This window comes from Pinus tabuliformis, chromosome 1_2 (assembly GCF_031772625.1).
Source record: "Pinus tabuliformis cultivar Carrire ecotype Pingquan chromosome 1_2, CPIR1, whole genome shotgun sequence".
In the NCBI taxonomy this organism is placed as follows: Eukaryota; Viridiplantae; Streptophyta; class Pinopsida; order Pinales; family Pinaceae; genus Pinus; species Pinus tabuliformis.
Window position 1 is genome coordinate 487,563,764 of NC_142298.1, and position 19,261 is coordinate 487,583,024.

General features: G+C 36.2%; 1 protein-coding gene across 1 annotated transcript in view; it reads left to right on the forward strand.

Moving 5' to 3' along the window:
- The window catches only part of LOC149206468 (uncharacterized), a 104,816-nt gene extending 91,062 nt beyond the window's left edge, over positions 1–13,754 (forward strand). The window contains exon 4 of the mRNA XM_089395440.1: positions 13,357–13,754. Coding sequence (XP_089251566.1) covers positions 13,357–13,404 — 48 coding nt within the window. The 3' untranslated portion in view covers positions 13,405–13,754. The remainder of the gene's footprint in view (positions 1–13,356) is intronic.
- Positions 13,755–19,261: the final 5,507 nt, after the last annotated feature.

Here is a 19,261-nt window from a genome sequence, read left to right on the forward strand (position 1 = left end):
GAAAATGTAACTAAAAATAATATTCTAATTAACAAAGTTTGACATTGATAATGAATGAAAACGTGAATGGAATAAATAAACCAAAAGCGTTAATCAACAAGTAAATGAGAAACACGTGGGAAAGTACAAGGGTGATAAAACATAAAGAAGTACCTAAATAACTTGAAAAAAATATATAATGAAAATAATTAGGAAGAAGGGGTGAAATAATAAGAAGATAGGTAAATACTGAAAAGAGGGAGAAAGGATAGAATTGTAAAGAAAAGGGAAATAGATTAAACAAAAGATAGGAGAAGACAGAATGGTTATGGAGAAATAAGAATGAGGAAAAGGATGAAGCAAAGAGATTGAAAAAATAATAAATCTATTGAAGGGATAAGGAAAGTGGGAGAGGGAGGAGTGAGGAACAAAGGCAAGGGAACAAAGTATGTGAGATCTTTATGGGCAGAAATGTGATAGATGGTGGGCTGCTAAGGTTGAATGAGCTTGAAGCCATCTTTGCGATTCAGGTTATTGGGATTTCTTTTGTTCTTATAGTTTGTTAGTGTGATGGTTAATTTTGGCTAAATGTGTTGGTTAAGCCTAGTTTTATTTGCATTACCAGTATGGTAATGTCTTTTAGACCATGGTAAACAAATTGTTCACTCACTATAATTGTAAAAGTCCTAAGTAACTTCAACACCAAATGGCAAAACCTTATCAAAACATCAATCTTTGAATCCTACAATCTACAAACATATACTGCAGAAAAATAAAAACATTGAGTACACATATCTCAACTCTCAATCACATCTATCTTCTATGGAATATGGAAAGAAGAAAATACATCATAACAACTGAAAACCAAAAAATCGCTAACCAACACAGTGGCGTGCTGTGTGTTTTCTTTATAGAATAGGAAGGCAAAGGAAGATACAATATATCTGGTCACATGCATGAAGTGCTCAAGGTAACTCAAACAAACCCTAACCCCCATCCAATCACCTAGTGTGCCCAGCTGCATGGATCCATGTGACAGTTAAGTATACCTCAACTGGATGATGAACTGGAACATGCAAGCGTGGATCCATGTGACAGTTAAGTATACCTCAGTTGGATGATGAACTGGAACATGCAAGCATGGATCCCTTTCCTTATGAACTGCACCCTTGCTCAACGTAACTCAAACAAACCCTAACCCTCATCCAATCACCTAGTGTGCCCAGCTGCATGGATCTGTGACAGTTAAGTATACCTCAGTTGGATGATGAACTGGAACATGCAAGCATGGATCCCTTTCCTTATGAACTGCACCCTTGCTCAACGTAACTCAAACAAACCCTAACCCTCATCCAATCACCTAGTGTGCCCAGCTGCATGGATCTGTGTGACAGTTAAGTATACCTCAACTGGATGATGAACTGGAACATGCAAGCATGGATCCCTTTCCTTACGAACTGCACCCTCTACCCAAACTGGAGTTTTACCCATGCAGGTATTTGTGCCCTACCTAAGAATAGACATCTGAAAATTCATTAACAGTGAACAATGCACAAGAATAGGAGAAAAATTGTAGACCAAGTACTCAAGATTTTTCATTAATATCAGACTGTTTGGTAATTACAGTCAAACCTGAGATTCAATCTCAGGGGCTCCAACCACGTTTCATTGAAGTTTTTACACTTTTGAATTCTGCCTCCTTGAAAAATGCTCCCTAGGCCTGAGCATGCATGTACATGTGATGCAGGAGCATCATCTCCGAAAAACACATTGTATTTTACCTAAGCTAGGGGGTTTCATGTTTTGAAGAAATATTAAAATTTCATGTAAATATTAATATTATTTTGAGTGATTAATTAATTATTTGTGAGAAATTGTAAATGTGAGAGAAATTAGTTTCTTTAGAATTAATGAGGGAGCCTAAGTTGGAATTAGTTTCTAAGTCTTAGGGATAAGAATCTATCTTTTAGGGATGTTGAGAGATTTAGGGATTTGTTGAGGAATTGAAGGGATAGAGCATTTAATTAGATCATTTTTAAAATTGTATAAATTCAGCAAGCCTCAAAGGAAAAGGGGACAAGTAGAATAGAGTTTGAGAGGTGAATTAGAGTGTGGAATAGGGAAAGAGGTTATAAGCCTCCAGTATTTGTAAAGGGCCATGAGTGTTGGATATCATGCCAAAGATAAATTTGTAAGTAGCCTCATTTTGTTTATATGAAAATATTGTTTAGTATTATATATATTTTGATTGATGAATTGAGAAACTGTACATTCGAATTCTGAAGTGGGATTTTGAGGTAAATTATGTATGTAATTGTGAAAATTGATAGGGCAGTTTGTGAAGAATAACACACAAAAAGTTGTGTACGGTTTCTGGTTGAATGTATATGCTTGGATTGAAGAATCGACTATGGGAGAACAAATGAAGTGTGGGTGCAATGAACAGATCGATTTATGTTTCTAAGTTGTAAGGACTGATATTAATCTAACAATTGTTACTGTGTTCTGTCAAATGAATGGTTATATTATGTCGATCTGTAGTTTGTAGCCAGCGCCATAAATGGAAATAGCACAATGGCTTTCCCTGAAGTTACAAGTCGTGGTAATGGGGAAGGGCGCTGTTGGTTGAATAATTAAAACATATTTAATGTTGAATTTTGCAGTAGTAATTGATTAGAGATGGATTGATTGATGCTGTGGAAAAAAAAATCGATGTATATAGGAATCGATTTGAACATTTGGGTGTTTGCTGTGTTGAAATTATGAATGAATCGCAGGATCAACCTCTGTTTGCCGGAGTGATAGAATTAAAAGCAATGGGTTTATTGTTAAATGGCCTTGTCCAGCACGAATTGGAGATTACGTTCTCTGCGTAGAAGTTTGAATTCTATTGGTACTGTGTGACTGGTATGGATGGAAGGGCGCAGATTCTAAGTAAATGTTGAATCGAAATTAAATGAATTGAATGTAGTTAAAAACTAATATCGATTGGAAATGACAATTGTTGAAAAATGCAGAGGGATGATCAGCGCAAGGAGGGCTGAATCACAAGTGGTCTTTTGTATCAACCTTTGAGAATTCGATTTCCAGCATGGGCAATTGATTGGCGCAGCTCAATTACAAACTAAGAAATTTGTTTAAATATCGTTGCAGAGTAATAGTGTTGGGTGCAGCATATTTGAGAAGCTACAACGTGGAGTTAAATTCAAGGTATGAACCAGCATCGTTTACCAGATTAAATGAATGCGTTGAAGATGTATGAGACTGTGTTAATTGAAGACTGATGCAGAAGTTATTGACATTAATGTTATGAGGGCGTTGTAGCTGACAACGAATAGATCGATTAAAAAGGTGGAACAACATAGCGCTATAATTGTATGGATGGTGTTATGTTAAATGGTCGATGTGTGAAGATGCAGGTCTGCATTTGAATACAATGATTCGATTCAAAGGCGAATTGTAATGGGAGCAGAGGTACTTTAATGGGGTTTAAATGTTGAAAGAAATGTATAGTGATAACAATGCTGCCTATTCGCAGGTCTAAACAGTCTATGATGAATCAGAAGGAGATAAAAAAAACAATTGTGGTATAAATGAAGAATTCACAACGTTGGGGAAAGTGTTGACTGGAAATCAATTTGAATGCGGATAAAAATAAAGGGTGCAGGTATATTTCTACCAAGGCAAAAATTTGATTTCAGATGTTGAATTAAAAGACCGCGTATTGATTTGTCATATATGCATTGTTTTACAAAACGGCCGAATCGACTCCGACTCGGCCGAGTCGAACCGAGTCAAAGGCCTGGGGAGTGACTCGGCCAGCTACCCGGTTCGGTTGACCGAGTCACATATGACTCGGCTGAGTCATCCAATGACTCGGCCGAGTCATATGTGACTCGGTCAACCCGGCCGGGTAGCTGGCCGAGTCACTCCCCAAATCACAATATAAGTGTTATTACTGAAGGTGAAGATTTGCTGAAGGTGTATAGTGTTATTACTGTTGCCAAAGTTTCACGGTCATAGTCACATATCAAAGTAAAGGTTGTCTCGTTGTCAATACTAATAGGTCACTGTCTCACAATATAGAAGTCACTGGTGTCAAATTTCAATAGGGTGACTGCTAGTGCTAATGCTGTCACATACCAAGGGCATTGTGATGTCATGTAGATCAATGGTATTGTCTAAAGGTAATGTCAACATGAACATCCAGTCATACATCCATGCAATGCATCTATATCATGTCAACTTTATTATATACTACCATACTATTGATAGTGTCATTGTCACTGTACTCAGAACTTACTCCTGTAGAGTTGTAGTGACTGTGAAACCAGGGTATTGATAGTGACTACGGTAGAGTCAATATTTAGACCTAAACCTTCACATGTGATGGATCAAAAGTTACAGAAGAGAAGGCTGCATCTTCTGTCTATCACAGTATGGACAATAATGTTTATGAAAATACTCATATCAACAATACAAACCCTTTCAGAAATTCTGATCAAGGATCCAAAGATCAATGCACATGTATGTGCTCCACCACCATACTGTTACCAAGACTTCTTCAATCACCTTAATGCTGCAAACAATAGGACTGGTTAATTGTGTAACTTTTACATGCTGCTGTAGGATGAAGAGTCACCAACAAAACTGTTAATGCAAACATTGTCATAACCTCAACAGAACTCATACTTAGCATGTGCAATGAACATGGAGATTCAAGCATTTTATGTGACTGCTCAAGCTTATAGTTCCAGGTACTAGGTAGCTTCAATGGAGCCACAGATACTTCATAATACATATGTGGTCTAGAAGAAAGGGCCAAGCACCTTCAATAAATTCCAAAACTGTCTTCACCCACTGTGTGTTTGGAAACATGAATGAAAATCTTTAAAATTATGTTTAAAATATTTAAAATTATGTTTTTTAATAAAAAAATAAATATTTAATGTATTTTTTACAACGACCGAGTCATTGAAATCGAGCCGGCCGAGTCATTACCGAGTCGGAGTCGATCCTCGGCCGAGTCGGAGTCGGAGTCGGAGTCGTAAAACATTGCATATATGGTGGCCATATTGTTGTTATTCGGTTTTTTTGAATTCTGGTCGAAATTGGCAAAGTAAGGGAGCATTTTTTTGAGAGTTATTGAGATAGCTCATATTGCTTATGGAAGCATTGAATGCTTGATTTGGTTGATGATAAGTTTTTTTGTGTGATGATTGTATTTTTCTGATTTTGAACCATATGTGAAGAAGGAGTTTCGAAATGAGTGAATTTGCCAATGATTGAGAATTTAAATTTGGGAAGATGCTGAGTATGCATTCTTTTATGCATGGTTACTTGAAGATCCTGGGTATTGCAGGCCTTGCCTGCGTCAATTTTGGTATCAGAGCCGGAATGCTCTGTTGAAATATTTATTTTCTGAATGATGACAAGAAGGTTTTGTTGAATTGAAATGTATTTTTGTTGAAAGACTGAAAGGACGATCAGATTTCTAAATCTGATATGCAAACTACACAAGTGAACAGGATTGCAGGGAGGAAAAGATCATGCAAGATCTTAAAGGTGAGATGATTTTTCTGATTTGAAATTTATGAATTGAAGTTTATGGTTGCAGAGAAGATGGCAGTGAACCTGGTATTCAGCTAAAGGCTGAATAAGGAGGACAATTGCAGTGTCCTGAAGAAGAAGGTGAGTTGAAGAGATAGCCTAGAGAGTGAGCAGAGGAGAGTGCTCAAAGAGGTTCCAGAAGCAGTGAACCAGTACTTACCAAAAGACTGAGTGAGGAGGGCTTGGTGAGGTAAGTGGCAGCAGAAGAGATTGCTGTCGTAAAGGCTAGTACAACTCATGGTGAGTGAACAACTCATGGAGAAAGTGATCATGGAGGATCAAAGAAGAGGTTCAGAGGAATGCCACAGAGATGAGATGACTGATGAAGTCAGAGAAAGAGAGATTGCAATAATGAAAGTGCAATTGCAGGTACTAGAGGAATGGTTGCAAGAGCAGGAAGATCAGAATAGGAAATGGCTCTTTCCACTGAAGGGAAAGAGAGTGGTTTGGCAACAATTGCAGAGGAGGTTGAGGCAAATTGTGATTGCCTTGTTGAAAAAGGAACTTAGAGTTCTTGAGCCAGAGATGGAATTGGAGGAAGCAGTCAAGACTGAAAAGTCTTGTGATTTAAAAACTAATGAGTTGTGTATGTTTGCAGGTACAGTACAGGGAGATGAACAAGCTTTAGAGTTTGTTCAAGAAAAGTTGAATCTGAAGGTTGTTCAGATCGATGCTGAGATAGCAAAATCTCAGAAAGGAATGAAGACAGAGGAAGCAGAAAATGATAAGTACTCTGAAAAAGAAAGCAGTGATGCTTTTGCTGTTACAGTACAAGAGAAAACTCTTGTGGATGCTGAAGAAGAGAAGCAGTCTGAAGCGCAGATAAGGGAAGTAACAGCTGATACTGTTGAACATTTTATGCAAACTGAAAGTTTATGTATGAATGCAGGTGATGATGATATGCTTCAGCAATGCTACAAAGAAATTGCATTGTTGGAATACTTGTTGATAAATTCAGAGTATGACAAGGAGATTGCAGCAGATGAAAGAATTCAGTACAGTGAACGAGTGCAGAAAGATATCATGGAAGCAGATGATGTGAGAGAAAGACTGGTTGACAGTCTTGAGAATTCTTCAGAGAATTCTTTGGGTAAAAAGAATCAGCATACTGATGTGCTGATAGTGGAGGAGAATTCAGAACAGCATACTGAAGTGCTGGCAAAGGAGGACAAGGCACTGATGCCTTATGATTTTTGTTCTAACAAGTGTTTTGTGAATGCAGGTATTGTTGCAGAACATTTGACTCAGTTGAGTAGTCAAATGAAGGAAGAAGAAGTTTTCTGTTCCAGAAGACAAGAGGGCATGGATGATCGGGTGGCAGTCAGAACAGAAACAAGCATAGAAGCAAGAAGTTAGCAAGTGACAGTACAGATAGAGAAAATAAAAATTGAGCAAGCCGTCTTAGCTCAGCAGACAGCTAGAAATCAGCAGCCGGGAGATTTATTGGACCGAGAGATTGAAAGTATTAGAAAACTGATGAGGAAAGAATCCCAGAGAAAGACGACAATAAGAAAGGAAAGGAAAGACAACCAGAGAAAGACTGTAGCAGATTTGGAAGGCAGAGCAAGTGGAGCTCTACAACAAAAAATATGGAAACCTGGAGGACAACAGCAGATAGCAACAACAGTAAAGCAATTGACAAGCAAGGAAAATAAAATTTGGGATCCAGGAGGAAATAATTATCCAGACTTATGACCAGGTGGTCATGAATTTTCTTACATGGGGAGTCTGATGCAGGAGCATCATCTCCGAAAAACACATTGTATTTTACCTAAGCCTAGGGGGTTTCATGTTTTGAAGAAATATTAAAATTTCATGTAAATATTAATATTATTTTGAGTGATTAATTAATTATTTGTGAGAAATTGTAAATGTGAGAAATTAGTTTCTTTAGAATTAATGAGGGAGCCTAAGTTGGAATTAGTTTCTAAGTCTTAGGGATAAGAATCTATCTTTTAGGGATGTTAAGTGATTTAGGGATTTGTTGAGGAATTGAAGGGATAGAGCATTTAATTAGATCATTTTTAAAATTGTATAAATTCAGCAAGCCTCAAAGGAAAAGGGGACAAGTAGAATAGAGTTTGAGAGGTGAATTAGAGTGTGGAATAGGGAAAGAGGTTATAAGCCTCCAGTATTTGTAAAGGGCCATGAGTGTTGGATATCAGGCCAAAGATAAATTTGTAAGTAGCCTCATTTTGTTTATATGAAAATATTGTTCAGTATTATATATATTTTGATTGATGAATTGAGAAACTGTACATTCGAATTCTGAAGTGGGATTTTGAGGTAAATTATGTATGTAATTGTGAAAATTGATAGGGCAGTTTGTGAAGAATAACACACAAAAAGTTGTGTATGGTTTTTGGTTGAATGTATATGCTTGGATTGAAGAATCGACTATGGGAGAACGAATGAAGTGTGGGTGCAATGAACAGATCGATTTATGATTCTAAGTTGTAAGGGCTGATATTAATCTAACAATTGTTACTGTGTTCTGTCAAATGAATGGTTATATTATATCGATCTGTAGTTTGTAGCCAGCGCCGTAAATGGAAATAGCACAATGGCTTTCCCTGAAGTTACAAGTCGTGGTAATGGGGAAGGGCGCTGTTGGTTGAATAATTAAAACATATTTAATGTTGAATTTTGCAGTAGTAATTGATTAGAGATGGATTGATTGATGCTGTGGAAAAAAAAATCGATGTATATAGGAATCGATTTGAACATTTGGGTGTTTGCTGTGTTGAAATTATGAATGAATCGCAGGATCAACCTCTGTTTGCTGGAGTGATAGAATTAAAAGCAATGGGTTTATTGTTAAATGGCCTTGTCCAGCACGAATTGGAGATTACGTTCTCTGCGTAGAAGTTTGAATTCTATTGGTACTGTGTGACTGGTATGGATGGAAGGGCGTAGATTCTAAGTAAATGTTGAATCGAAATTAAATGAATTGAATGTAGTTAAAAACTAATATCGATTGGAAATTACAATTGTTGAAAAATGCAGAGGGATGATCAGCGCAAGGAGGGCTGAATCACAAGCGGTCTTTTGTATCAACCTTTGAGAATTCGATTTCCAGCATGGGCAATTGATTGGCACAGTTCAATTAAAAACTAAGAAATTTGTTTAAATATCGTTGCAGAGTAATAGTGTTGGGTGCAGCATATTTGAGAAGCTACAGCGTGGAGTTAAATTCAAGGTATGAACCAGCATCGTTTACCAGATTAAATGAATGCGTTGAAGATGTATGAGACTGTGTTAATTGAAGACTGATGCAGAAGTTATTGACATTAATGTTATGAGGGCGTTGTAGCTGACAGCGAATAGATCGATTTAAAAGGTGGAACAACATAGCGCTATAATTGTATGGATGGTGTTATGTTAAATGGTCGATGTGTGAAGATGCAGGTCTGCATTTGAATACAGTGATTCGATTCAAAGGCGAATTGTAATGGGAGCAGAGGTACTTTAATGGGGTTTAAATGTTGAAAGAAATGTATAGTGATAACAATGCTGCCTGTTCGCAGGTCTAAACAGTCTATGATGAATCAGAAGGAGATAAAAAAAACAATTGTGGTATAAATGAAGAATTCACAGCGTTGGGGAAAGTGTTGACTGGAAATCAATTTGAATGCGGATAAAAATAAAGGGTGCAGGTATATTTCTACCAAGGCAAAAATTTGATTTCAGATGTTGAATTAAAAGACCACGTATTGATTTGTCATATATGGTGGCCATATTGTTGTTATTCGGTTTTTTTGAATTCTGGTCGAAATTGGCAAAGTAAGGGAGCATTTTTTTGAGAGTTATTGAGATAGCTCATATTGCTTATGGAAGCATTGAATGCTTGATTTGGTTGATGATAAGTTTTTTTGTGTGATGATTGTATTTTTCTGATTTTGAACCATATGTGAAGGAGTTTCGAAATGAGTGAATTTGCCAATGATTGAGAATTTAAATTTGGGAAGATGCTGAGTATGCATTCTTTTATGCATGGTTACTTGAAGATCCTGGGTATTGCAGGCCTTGCCTGCGTTAACATGCTGTCCACAATAGGATAGAATTTATAGAAGTGAGGTGTAACTCCTTCAATATGCCCCACGCTGTCCACAATAGGATAGAAATGAGGTGTAACTCTTTCAATGTGCCCCGCATCAGAAAATGCATATTATCCATAATTGAAGGTGTCACCATTACCATGGCTGCTTGCCGTCATCATTATCTTATAATAACCTCTGCAAGTTGTTGTTTTCCATTGAATGAATTAAGAATACACACTCTTTCAAATGCATGTGTCTTTTCCATCAGATTGCCCTGAGATTCACTGTTCACTCGCTGCTTGAGGAATCTGATCTGAGGTGTCATCATTACCATGGTTGCTTGCCCTCATCAATCTCCCATAATAACCTCTACAAGTTGTTGTTTTCCATTGAATGAATTAAGTATGCGCGCTCTTTCAAAAGCATGGGTCTCTTCCATCAGATTGCCCTGAGATTCCCTGTTCGCTCACTGCAGGTGGGATATGATCCTGCATTGGTGTACACTTCCACATTCCTAGCTCTTGAAAATTTGCAAAAGGAGGTTTGAAAGAAGTGTTTATACTCTTGACCAAAATAGCAGACTCTCCGATCCCTAGCTGATGCAAACTTTAGCTGAATTGAGATCCCATGCAATTCATGCAAAATATAGTTTCCTAGTTTCCTTGCAAGCTTTGTTTAAGGAATGAAAAACTGATTTAGAAGAAGAAATCATCTGTGCATCTGTATGCTAAATTTTAATTTATTTTTCTGCTATTTACTGTTTTACAGCTAGTGTGTAATGGTAGCTGTGTTCAGAATTTATATTTCTCTGTTAATTAAATTCTGCAATTGATTTATTTGATTGAAGAACACAAGGACAGCGTCACTGAGGGGCGGAAAATTTATAATAACTTGTGATTATTAGGGATGGTGCATTGTTGTCATGGCTTGGGAGGTTTGCATCTGTCAAACAACTCTCAATTCAAATAGCCCTTGCAACCATGGCAACAAAGAGTCATTAGAATCAGTTTTGCAACCATGGTACTTTAAGATAGATTAACTGGATTTTTTGAAGCACCTACCACTTGAAGGGATGTGAGGAGGCATCTGGTGGACTTATAGGGGTCCTAAAAGAATCCTTTGGTATGCAGGAGAAGTAACCCATACCTCGTTCAGATTTTACATTTTAGGTTTATTTTGCTTGAGCAATTTCTTTTTGTTAGCTCCACTGGTGGAGCCTTAATAATAAATATTAAGGATGTGGGTCCAAAGTTTGAACTGTAGTCACTGCTGTGATGATTCTGGTTCTGTTTCTTGGAGAATTAATGCTATTCTCAACCAAAAATAATTATAGTCACTATTACTGAGTTTGGTGACTTTTTCTCTTCTTGGACATTCTGAAAATTTTGACAGTTTTTGCTTTCCTTCTGTCTTTATGTGACTATCATATTTTTTGAATGGTCTGATATTAAATTAGCTAATATTATGTGTTATTTTAAATTTTTAAGGATAGCTCAGTGGAAAACACTCCAATTTCGATCTTTTTGAAGTTTTGGAATCGTAATTTACTAATTTTGGTTATATTATTTTGTCGATCTCGTTTTAATTGAGTTTCGTATTGCATCACCTATCAACTATACCTTTACGAGAAACAGCCTTTGGTTTTGCTTTGAAGTGTAGGGTGATATTTTTTTGGGTTATTTTTTTCCTGGGTTGTGAAGTTGATCTGGATAGGTACTTATATTCCCTACATTCAGGTATGTTATGCTGTCAATGCCTGCGTAATGGTGGTGTGTTCAAAGTTCAAACATTCTGACTTGATGGGAAATAACTTGAAATTACTGGTTTACAAAGACCATTCAGAGCTCTCAAGTCCCAACCAGACAGAGTTAATGGTTCACAAAGACTATTCAGAGCTCTCAAGTCCTAAGTCCTAACCATAGAGAAGGCTGGGTTCTCAATTGCTTTACACATCTAAGTATTGCATGAAACTGCTGCATGGTTAGATATGAGTGGAATAGGGTTTTCCATCAACTAATAGGGTTCATCGTTTCTCATGTTTGGAATCTGTGTTGGTAAACAAGGCAGGTGGCATGAATGGGGGCATAAAAATTCACTGTACAGGAAAATACGGTGCCATTACTGTGCTTCAAATGTGGGCCTGCAAAAGTGGTAGAGCAAATGCTTGCATCAGGGAGCAGAGAGTTTGAGTATTGAGTAAATAGTGTTGCTCAATTTTGAATTCTTGCATGTATATGGTGTAGATGTAGCTATATTTTGACTTATCTTGTATTCTTTTGTTTCCATGACAATTGATGCATTAAGCAAGATATGTATTTGTATTTAAGGTTCGTCAAATGGTTGGGGAGGTCACCTGACATTTTGCTGAGTTTTGGTCGGTCTTATGTTCTCGCTGTTGATGTTTTTTGGAGGTGCATGTTAGTTTTAATCAGTATACTATCTTTTATTGTGTGTCATATCAATATCCATATTTTTCTTCTTTTGTTTGAGAATAACTACTTTCACAGATCTGTCATTCACCTTAACCCCGGTCTATTAAGCAAGGTTTAAATCTCATACTAGTTTGTTTTTAATTTTTGACATCATGGTAATTAATGATTGGCATTCAAGTGTTTTTTCTTTTTTTCTTATGTTCTTTTTTACATTAGGCGTCAAGTCCCTTCTTTTCATTTAGTTTATTAGTGTTACCTACAGAGATGACACATCTCTTGCATTCGGGGCGTGGAGTGCAATACGAATTAGTATTTATTAAGCTTGACTTTCTTTTTATTGTGAAGTATGAATATAAAGTAGGATGAACAGAAAGTTTAGAACACAACCATATTATGTTATATGTGAAACTGCATAGTAAATTGTAGAAAAATTGTGGTTGTGGTGGTGTTGATGTGAATGGGCATCATAACTGAGAGTAAATGGAAAGCTACATTTTATGTTATTCAAAAGGTTTCTATTATGATAATATCGTTCCTTGTAAACATTATTATTTTACTTATTTTGTTTCGTCTCTCTTCTGTTTATTTTCCTAAGATCTTCAGTGTGAAATGTTTGGAGTATACCAGGTAACTGCTGTAGCAACGTGCAATATTTTTCAATCCCATTACCCTACTTAAAAAGTGACCATGTTTTGAGTGGATATTTCAACGGGTTTAGTGAAATTTGAATACTTGATACATATATCTTTCAATATTGGAGATTAGTTGTAAAACTCTCACGGTGAGACCTAAGTGGAGGGTACTGTATGTCGTTACTCTTTCTTTATATTTGTTGTCCGAGCTGGCTTCATTTTTTAATTCATTTCTATACCTTGAAGGATAGTGTACTCAGTGGTTGCTTTTTGTATCCTTGTTATGGTTCTCCAAGCCTTTTTTCATTTGCTTTCTTGTGCTTTTGCAAAATCTGGACCCTTTTATCCTTTTTCTCAACGCCCATCTTTAGATTCCATTTTATTTTTTATTTTTTACTTTTTTACCCTTTCCATGAAAAATACTTTTCATCATGTATATTTGAGGTGTTCGAAATTACATATATTTTGGATTATATGGAAATCCTTCTTACCTTTGACATTGTGTTAGCAAGCTTATTTTTTGGTGCATGTTATTGATGGCAATAGCTTGAGATGGAGTTTTTACAGTTATTTGCTTTCTCAATATAATTTGTGGTGTGAAAAAATTGGTTCCTCATACATATGTAAAGCTTATTTTTTGATGCATGTCATTGATGGCAACAGCTTGAGATGGAGGAGGGGGATGAAATTGATGCCGTGCTTCAGTTTTGAATGACTTTTTGACAAGGGTCAATAATTGAACCAAGCAATGGTCATTTACGAGTTTCAGTATATCTATATTTTCATTTATGTTTGGCCATAACGATCATGTTTTTCAACTACGCAAAAGGTTAATTAGCAGCTCTAGGCAATGATGATGAAATATGCTTTACCAGACTGTGGGATGCTTTGATATGGTATTGGCAGAGTTAAATCTGGGTTATAACTAGTTATACTTGAAAATATGACTGGCATTCTGATGTTCATGAATTTTTGTAAACTTTTTTTTTTTTCTCTATATTTGACAGGCCATGCGATAATGTTTTCTAATTATTTGAAAGGTAAATTAGCAGTTCTGGTCATCCTTGCCCCTTGCATATATAATGTTTTTCTTTTGCAACGAGATATACAGGCAATACTTGTACAGATAGTTTCATTTCTATGACATATTGTTATAAATTTCTATGCAAAGCTTTACATGAAGGTTTCCAGATTTTTGTTACAGACAAATGTGCATGTGATATAGGTGAAGGTCTTTAAATAGTTGGTCTCTTTAAATGGGCATTTTCTGATCCAAGGTTGACATTTTTTAAGTTGCCCATTAGCTGTAATCTTGCGAATACATAATAGAAATACTACACTGTTTTAGTTTTGGAGTATATTTTTTCTGTGAATTTAACGGATATTCTGCAACCTAAGTTGGTAACACCTGCAATTATGTGATTCTTCTAGAATGTTTGGTTTATGAAAAGGACTTTTGGCACAATATTTTACAATTTTCCTTTTTTAAATACGCTTAATATTATTTTGATAATACGCTTATTATTATCTCTCTGCAGCACGCATACTCTTCTCCAATATATGGAAATAATACACTAATATAGCTGGCTACAATACTTTAGAATGACCCCTTCAACTTCTCTGATATTTGGAAATAAATAGAGTTGGCTACAATACTTTAGAATGACCCCTTTAACTTCTCCGATATATGGAAATAAATAGAGCTGGGTACAATACTTTAGAACAATGTTGATAATATCGCTGAAATATCGGCGATATTCGTAAATATCGCGATATTTTTGGCGAGTCAAAATATCACCCCGAAAATATCGCGATATTTTCTGCTCCCGAAAATATCGCAATATTTCTGAAATATCGCTGATATTTCGGCAAAATATCACGCGACGATCCAAAATATTGCCCAACGATAGTAAAAAATTTCCGCGCGGGTTATAAAAGTCCGATTTTGGTTTTTTTTCAATCATTTTCATTTTTGATTGCTGGAGAAGGAAGGGGAGAGCTATGTGCTCGCTGCCAACGAGGGTTTCAGCGTTCCATAGCTATTATCGCCACCAACAACGAAGATTTCATTGATCTAAGCTTCAAGAACAGTGAGACAATTTCATTTCTTCCATTAACAGGTATGTTCAAATAAATCCCTATTTAAATGAATTTTTTGTTAGTTTTAGGATTGTTCTTGCTTGCCTATTTGCCTACAATCATTTTGCTTGACTTTTTTTTTCCATTTGAAAAGATTTTCATGCCCATGAGCAAATGCAAGGGTTTTAAGTTTTTAAGTTTTCTCCATATTTGGAGAGCAAACTCCATTTTTGTTGAGTTCATAGCTGCAGAGGCTATTTATTAATTTTATTATATATTAGGGGTTCATCTCTATAAAATTTCTTCACCTTAGAAATTAGTTTCTTATTGTGCAATTTGAAGTTGTGAACAGTGAAGTAGGTTTACCGTTTGCCTATTTCTAAAAGTAAATTCTATGTATGAATTTATGAAATTTCAAATGAATTTATGAATTTTCAATTCACATTGCAAAATTGCAAATAATGTAGCAAAAACACTATTTTGTAAAATGATGTGGTTATTAGTATTACTTATTAAGTTACTAATTCCAATTTGTTTTTGGTGCCCTAGGTTTGAGCTAGCCCACTACAAAATACAAATATGCCAAAAGCCTTGGACCCATTTTGGGAGTATGGGAACCCTGATGGTGGGGCAAATCGTGCATATCTTACATGCAAATTGTGTGGGATCAGGATAACAGGTGGGGTTACACGACTAAAATACCATCTTGCTAGACTCAGTGGACATGATGTTGGGGTTTGTACAGTTTCTAGTCCGGAGCTTATACAAAAAGCTCTTGAGGCAATTGATGGAAAGGACAGAAAGAAGGAAGAGGCAGAAAGAAACAAAGCTGAACGTGCAGGTAGATCTTTCGGGATATCTTCTCCTGATTTTGATGTTGAGGGTAGTGGCCCTAGTGGGAGGGGCTTCACAGCTGGCACACCATCACCTACTATTGCGAGTGCGACTGTGAGGTCATCATCCATCAGAAAAAACCAAAGGATTACAAAAAGACACAACTATACTCTAGACAGAAGAAAGTCAAGTATTACCATTGTAACCAGAAAGGACATATTTCCCTAGATTGTCCAGACTTACAAAAAGACAGAAAGAAAGATAAATCAGAGAAAGGTAAGAAGAAAATCTTCTACAGAAATGAATCTGGAAAGATAAATTATTTGAATTTTCCTGAAAGTTGTGAGGAAATCACTAGTGAAGAAGAATTAGATTATGTAAATAGATCTAATTCTGACTCTAACACTTCTGATACTGAGGATGAATATTGTAATGATCCCCACTATGTAGAATGTTTAAAAGATAATTGTGATTGCAGTGATCCAGATGTCTGCCAGTTTCATTCTCTAAATATGATGAAACAGCCCGAGACAGAAGAACAAACAAGAAATTTGTTCGCACAAATGATGGCAGCCACAGATCCCCAGTTGAAAGAAATGTATAAAGAATTGCTGGTAAATCAGTTAAGTTCAAAACCAGCAAAGCAGAATAATCCTAACAGAGGATATGTGCCACCAACATCTCTTTTCTCAGTAGAAGCCTTGACAAGACAATTCAGGCAAGAAGATTTTGGTGAAGATCTACCACAAACCTTGCCTAGCATCCATAGAGCAATAAAGGAATTGAGAAAGACAGTGAAGGAGAATCAAAGGCTTTGTATTGAAAGTCATCAGGACTGTCAACTCAGAAGAATGAAAGCTGAAAATGAACAAGGATCTAGTTCAAAACAACCTGTTCTCTTAGCCCAAACACATAATTATACTTATCATCAGAAACTGTTTAAAGGAGTAGAAATTCATGAGCATGATTCTGATGAAGAAACAGATCGAACTGGTCTAGGATGCAATCAAATCACTGGAGATGTGATGTGTTGCATTAAGCTCAAAGTTAGAATTGGTACCGGATTTGAATACTGGAAATTCCTCATGGATACTGGTTCCAGGCTTAATATTGTAAATAATTCAGTTGTAGAATCTCATCTCTTAAGACCTACAAGTTGTCCAAAAGTCACAACGGCCAGCGGAGATATCAAGACCACTTCAAAAGTTTCAGTGGATATCTTTCTTACAGAATCCATTGGAATCAAAGTTGTTTGTCCAATTGTCACAGGTATGGATTGTGCTATGTACTTGGGAGCACCTTTCTTTCAAAATTTCCAGAAACATGGTGCAAAGTTTGACCAACAAACAAAGAGGTTCGGCTATTTTCTGGAATTGGAAGGTAAGGAATTATTTTTCCCTTTCATAAATTCAAGCTCACCCAAGAAAATAAAACGAATTGAAAGATTGGAGGATTTGTTGGCAAAGATGGAAAAGAAGAAAGAAATCCTAAGGATAGATGAAAATATGGAACAAGGAAAATTTGATAAAGAAATAATGGATCTCAAAAATAAGTTTCTCGAATGTTGTTAAGAGGATCCTAATGCTTTCTGGCATGTAAATAAGCATGAAGTTGAGCTACCATTAAAAAAGGATTTTAATGGAAAACTCAGAAGATCAAAGGCCATTCCAATGAATCAAGAGCAGTTAACTCTCTGCAAAAAAGAGATCAAAGAACTCTTACAGAAAGGTTTGATCAGGAAAAGTAAGAGTCCAATAGCTTGCTTTGCATTCTATGTTAACAAGCACGCTGAAGTAGCCAGAGGAAATCCCAGACTAGTAGTAAATTATAAACCTCTGAATAATCTACTTGACTATGATGTCTGTCCTCTTCTAAAACCATCTACCATCTTAGCACAGATCTCTAAGTCGAAGATTTTTTCTAAATTTCACTTAAAATCAAGATTTTGGCAGGTAGGGATCAAAGAATCAGACAAATGGAAGACTGCTTTTTCAGTACCAGAAGGCCATTTTGAATGGAACATAATGCCTTTTGGATTGATAAATGCCCCTTCGGCCTTTCAACGCATCATGGATGAAACATTTGAAGGTATGGGAGATTTTCTTAAAAAGTATATTGATGATATTTTAATTCATTCAGAAGATATTCCTGCTCATATCAAGCATTTGAAGATGTTCTTCCAGAGAGTAAAAGAAAAAGGAATAGTTCTTTCTGAATCAAAGATGAAATTATTTAAGACAATGATAGACTTTCTGGGATACAATATACAGTTTGGCTCCTACCAAGTAATCCAGAGGAGTTTGGATTTTATTGATAATTTTCCCGATGAAATTTTAGATAAAACACACCTGCAGAGGTTTCTAGGAAGCCTTAATTATGTACCTAAATTTCTTCAGCGTTGTGCCCAAGAAAGAAGACTTTTGAACCAGAGGTTACAAAATAACCGATCCCATGGAATGAAGAATGCACTAAAGCTGTCTGGAGAATCAAAGAAAGGATTTGCAGAATCCAGCCTTTAAGTCCAATACAAGAAAGCTGGAAAAAGGTAATCATGACAGATGCTAGTAATATTGGATGGGGAGCTGTTCTTTGCCAAGAAAATCCAGAGAAAAAGAAAGAACCTCTAGAAATCTGCCAATATGCCTCTGGATTATGGTCTACAACTCAGACAAACTGGGCAAGCCTCAAGAAAGAACTCAGAGCAGTCTGTCTGGGAATTGAAAAATTCAAAGATTTTGTTATCTATACAAAGTTTTTAGTAAAAACTGATTGTCAGGCATTAAAATTCGCCATCCAAAAATGTGATTTTGAAGATGCTGCAATGGTAAGATGGATGATGACACTCAGTCAATATAATTTTGAAATTGAATTCATTCCTGGCCACAAGAATTCTTTTGCTGATATGCTATCCAGGGAATTCTTAGAAAAGAATTCTATTCATTCTTTAGCCTGCAATTTCATAAGAAGAGTCGAAGATTGTGTTGAAATAGAAACCCCTTATGGATGGGTCAGGTATCCCAATATCAGTCGTACCATGCTATTTGATCATGATGATGAATGGTACCCAGTAAAAGAGATAAGGTGGAGAGAAGGTATTCCCAATCTCTGGACTTGGGATGATCAAGAAGTTGAAAATGATTTGGCCATTCAAGAACTTGATTATTTGGCTCATATTGGAAACATCGCTTATGAAATTTACTATGAAGATGATAACAGAATTGGAAATTGCAGACTCACAATTAAACAATTCAACAATCCTCTTAGAAGGACTGAATTTGATCCAGAAAGACAAAAGTCTGCTTTCTTCCAAATGATGAATTTAGAAAATATCTCATCCAATTTCTTCTATCATCTCCAATTTGATTTCAGCTATGAAGACTGGCCAACAGAAAGAATGAATCAAGAAGATCCTCTCCCAGATTGGTTTATAGATTGGTGGAAAATCTATGGTCTCAGTGCTATCCTCACCATGCCCTATCAGTTCACACGGTTGAAGATTGATGGTTTTTCTGTACTCGGCTCACTCCATACTAGAGTTTTGTATAAAAGTCTTAAAGATGTCATGGAAATAGAAGATATCACTTTCCTAAATGCAATAAGGAGATGTGGTCATACTCACTGGTTCGTAAGCCAAAGGATTTGTGCGAGACAGCTT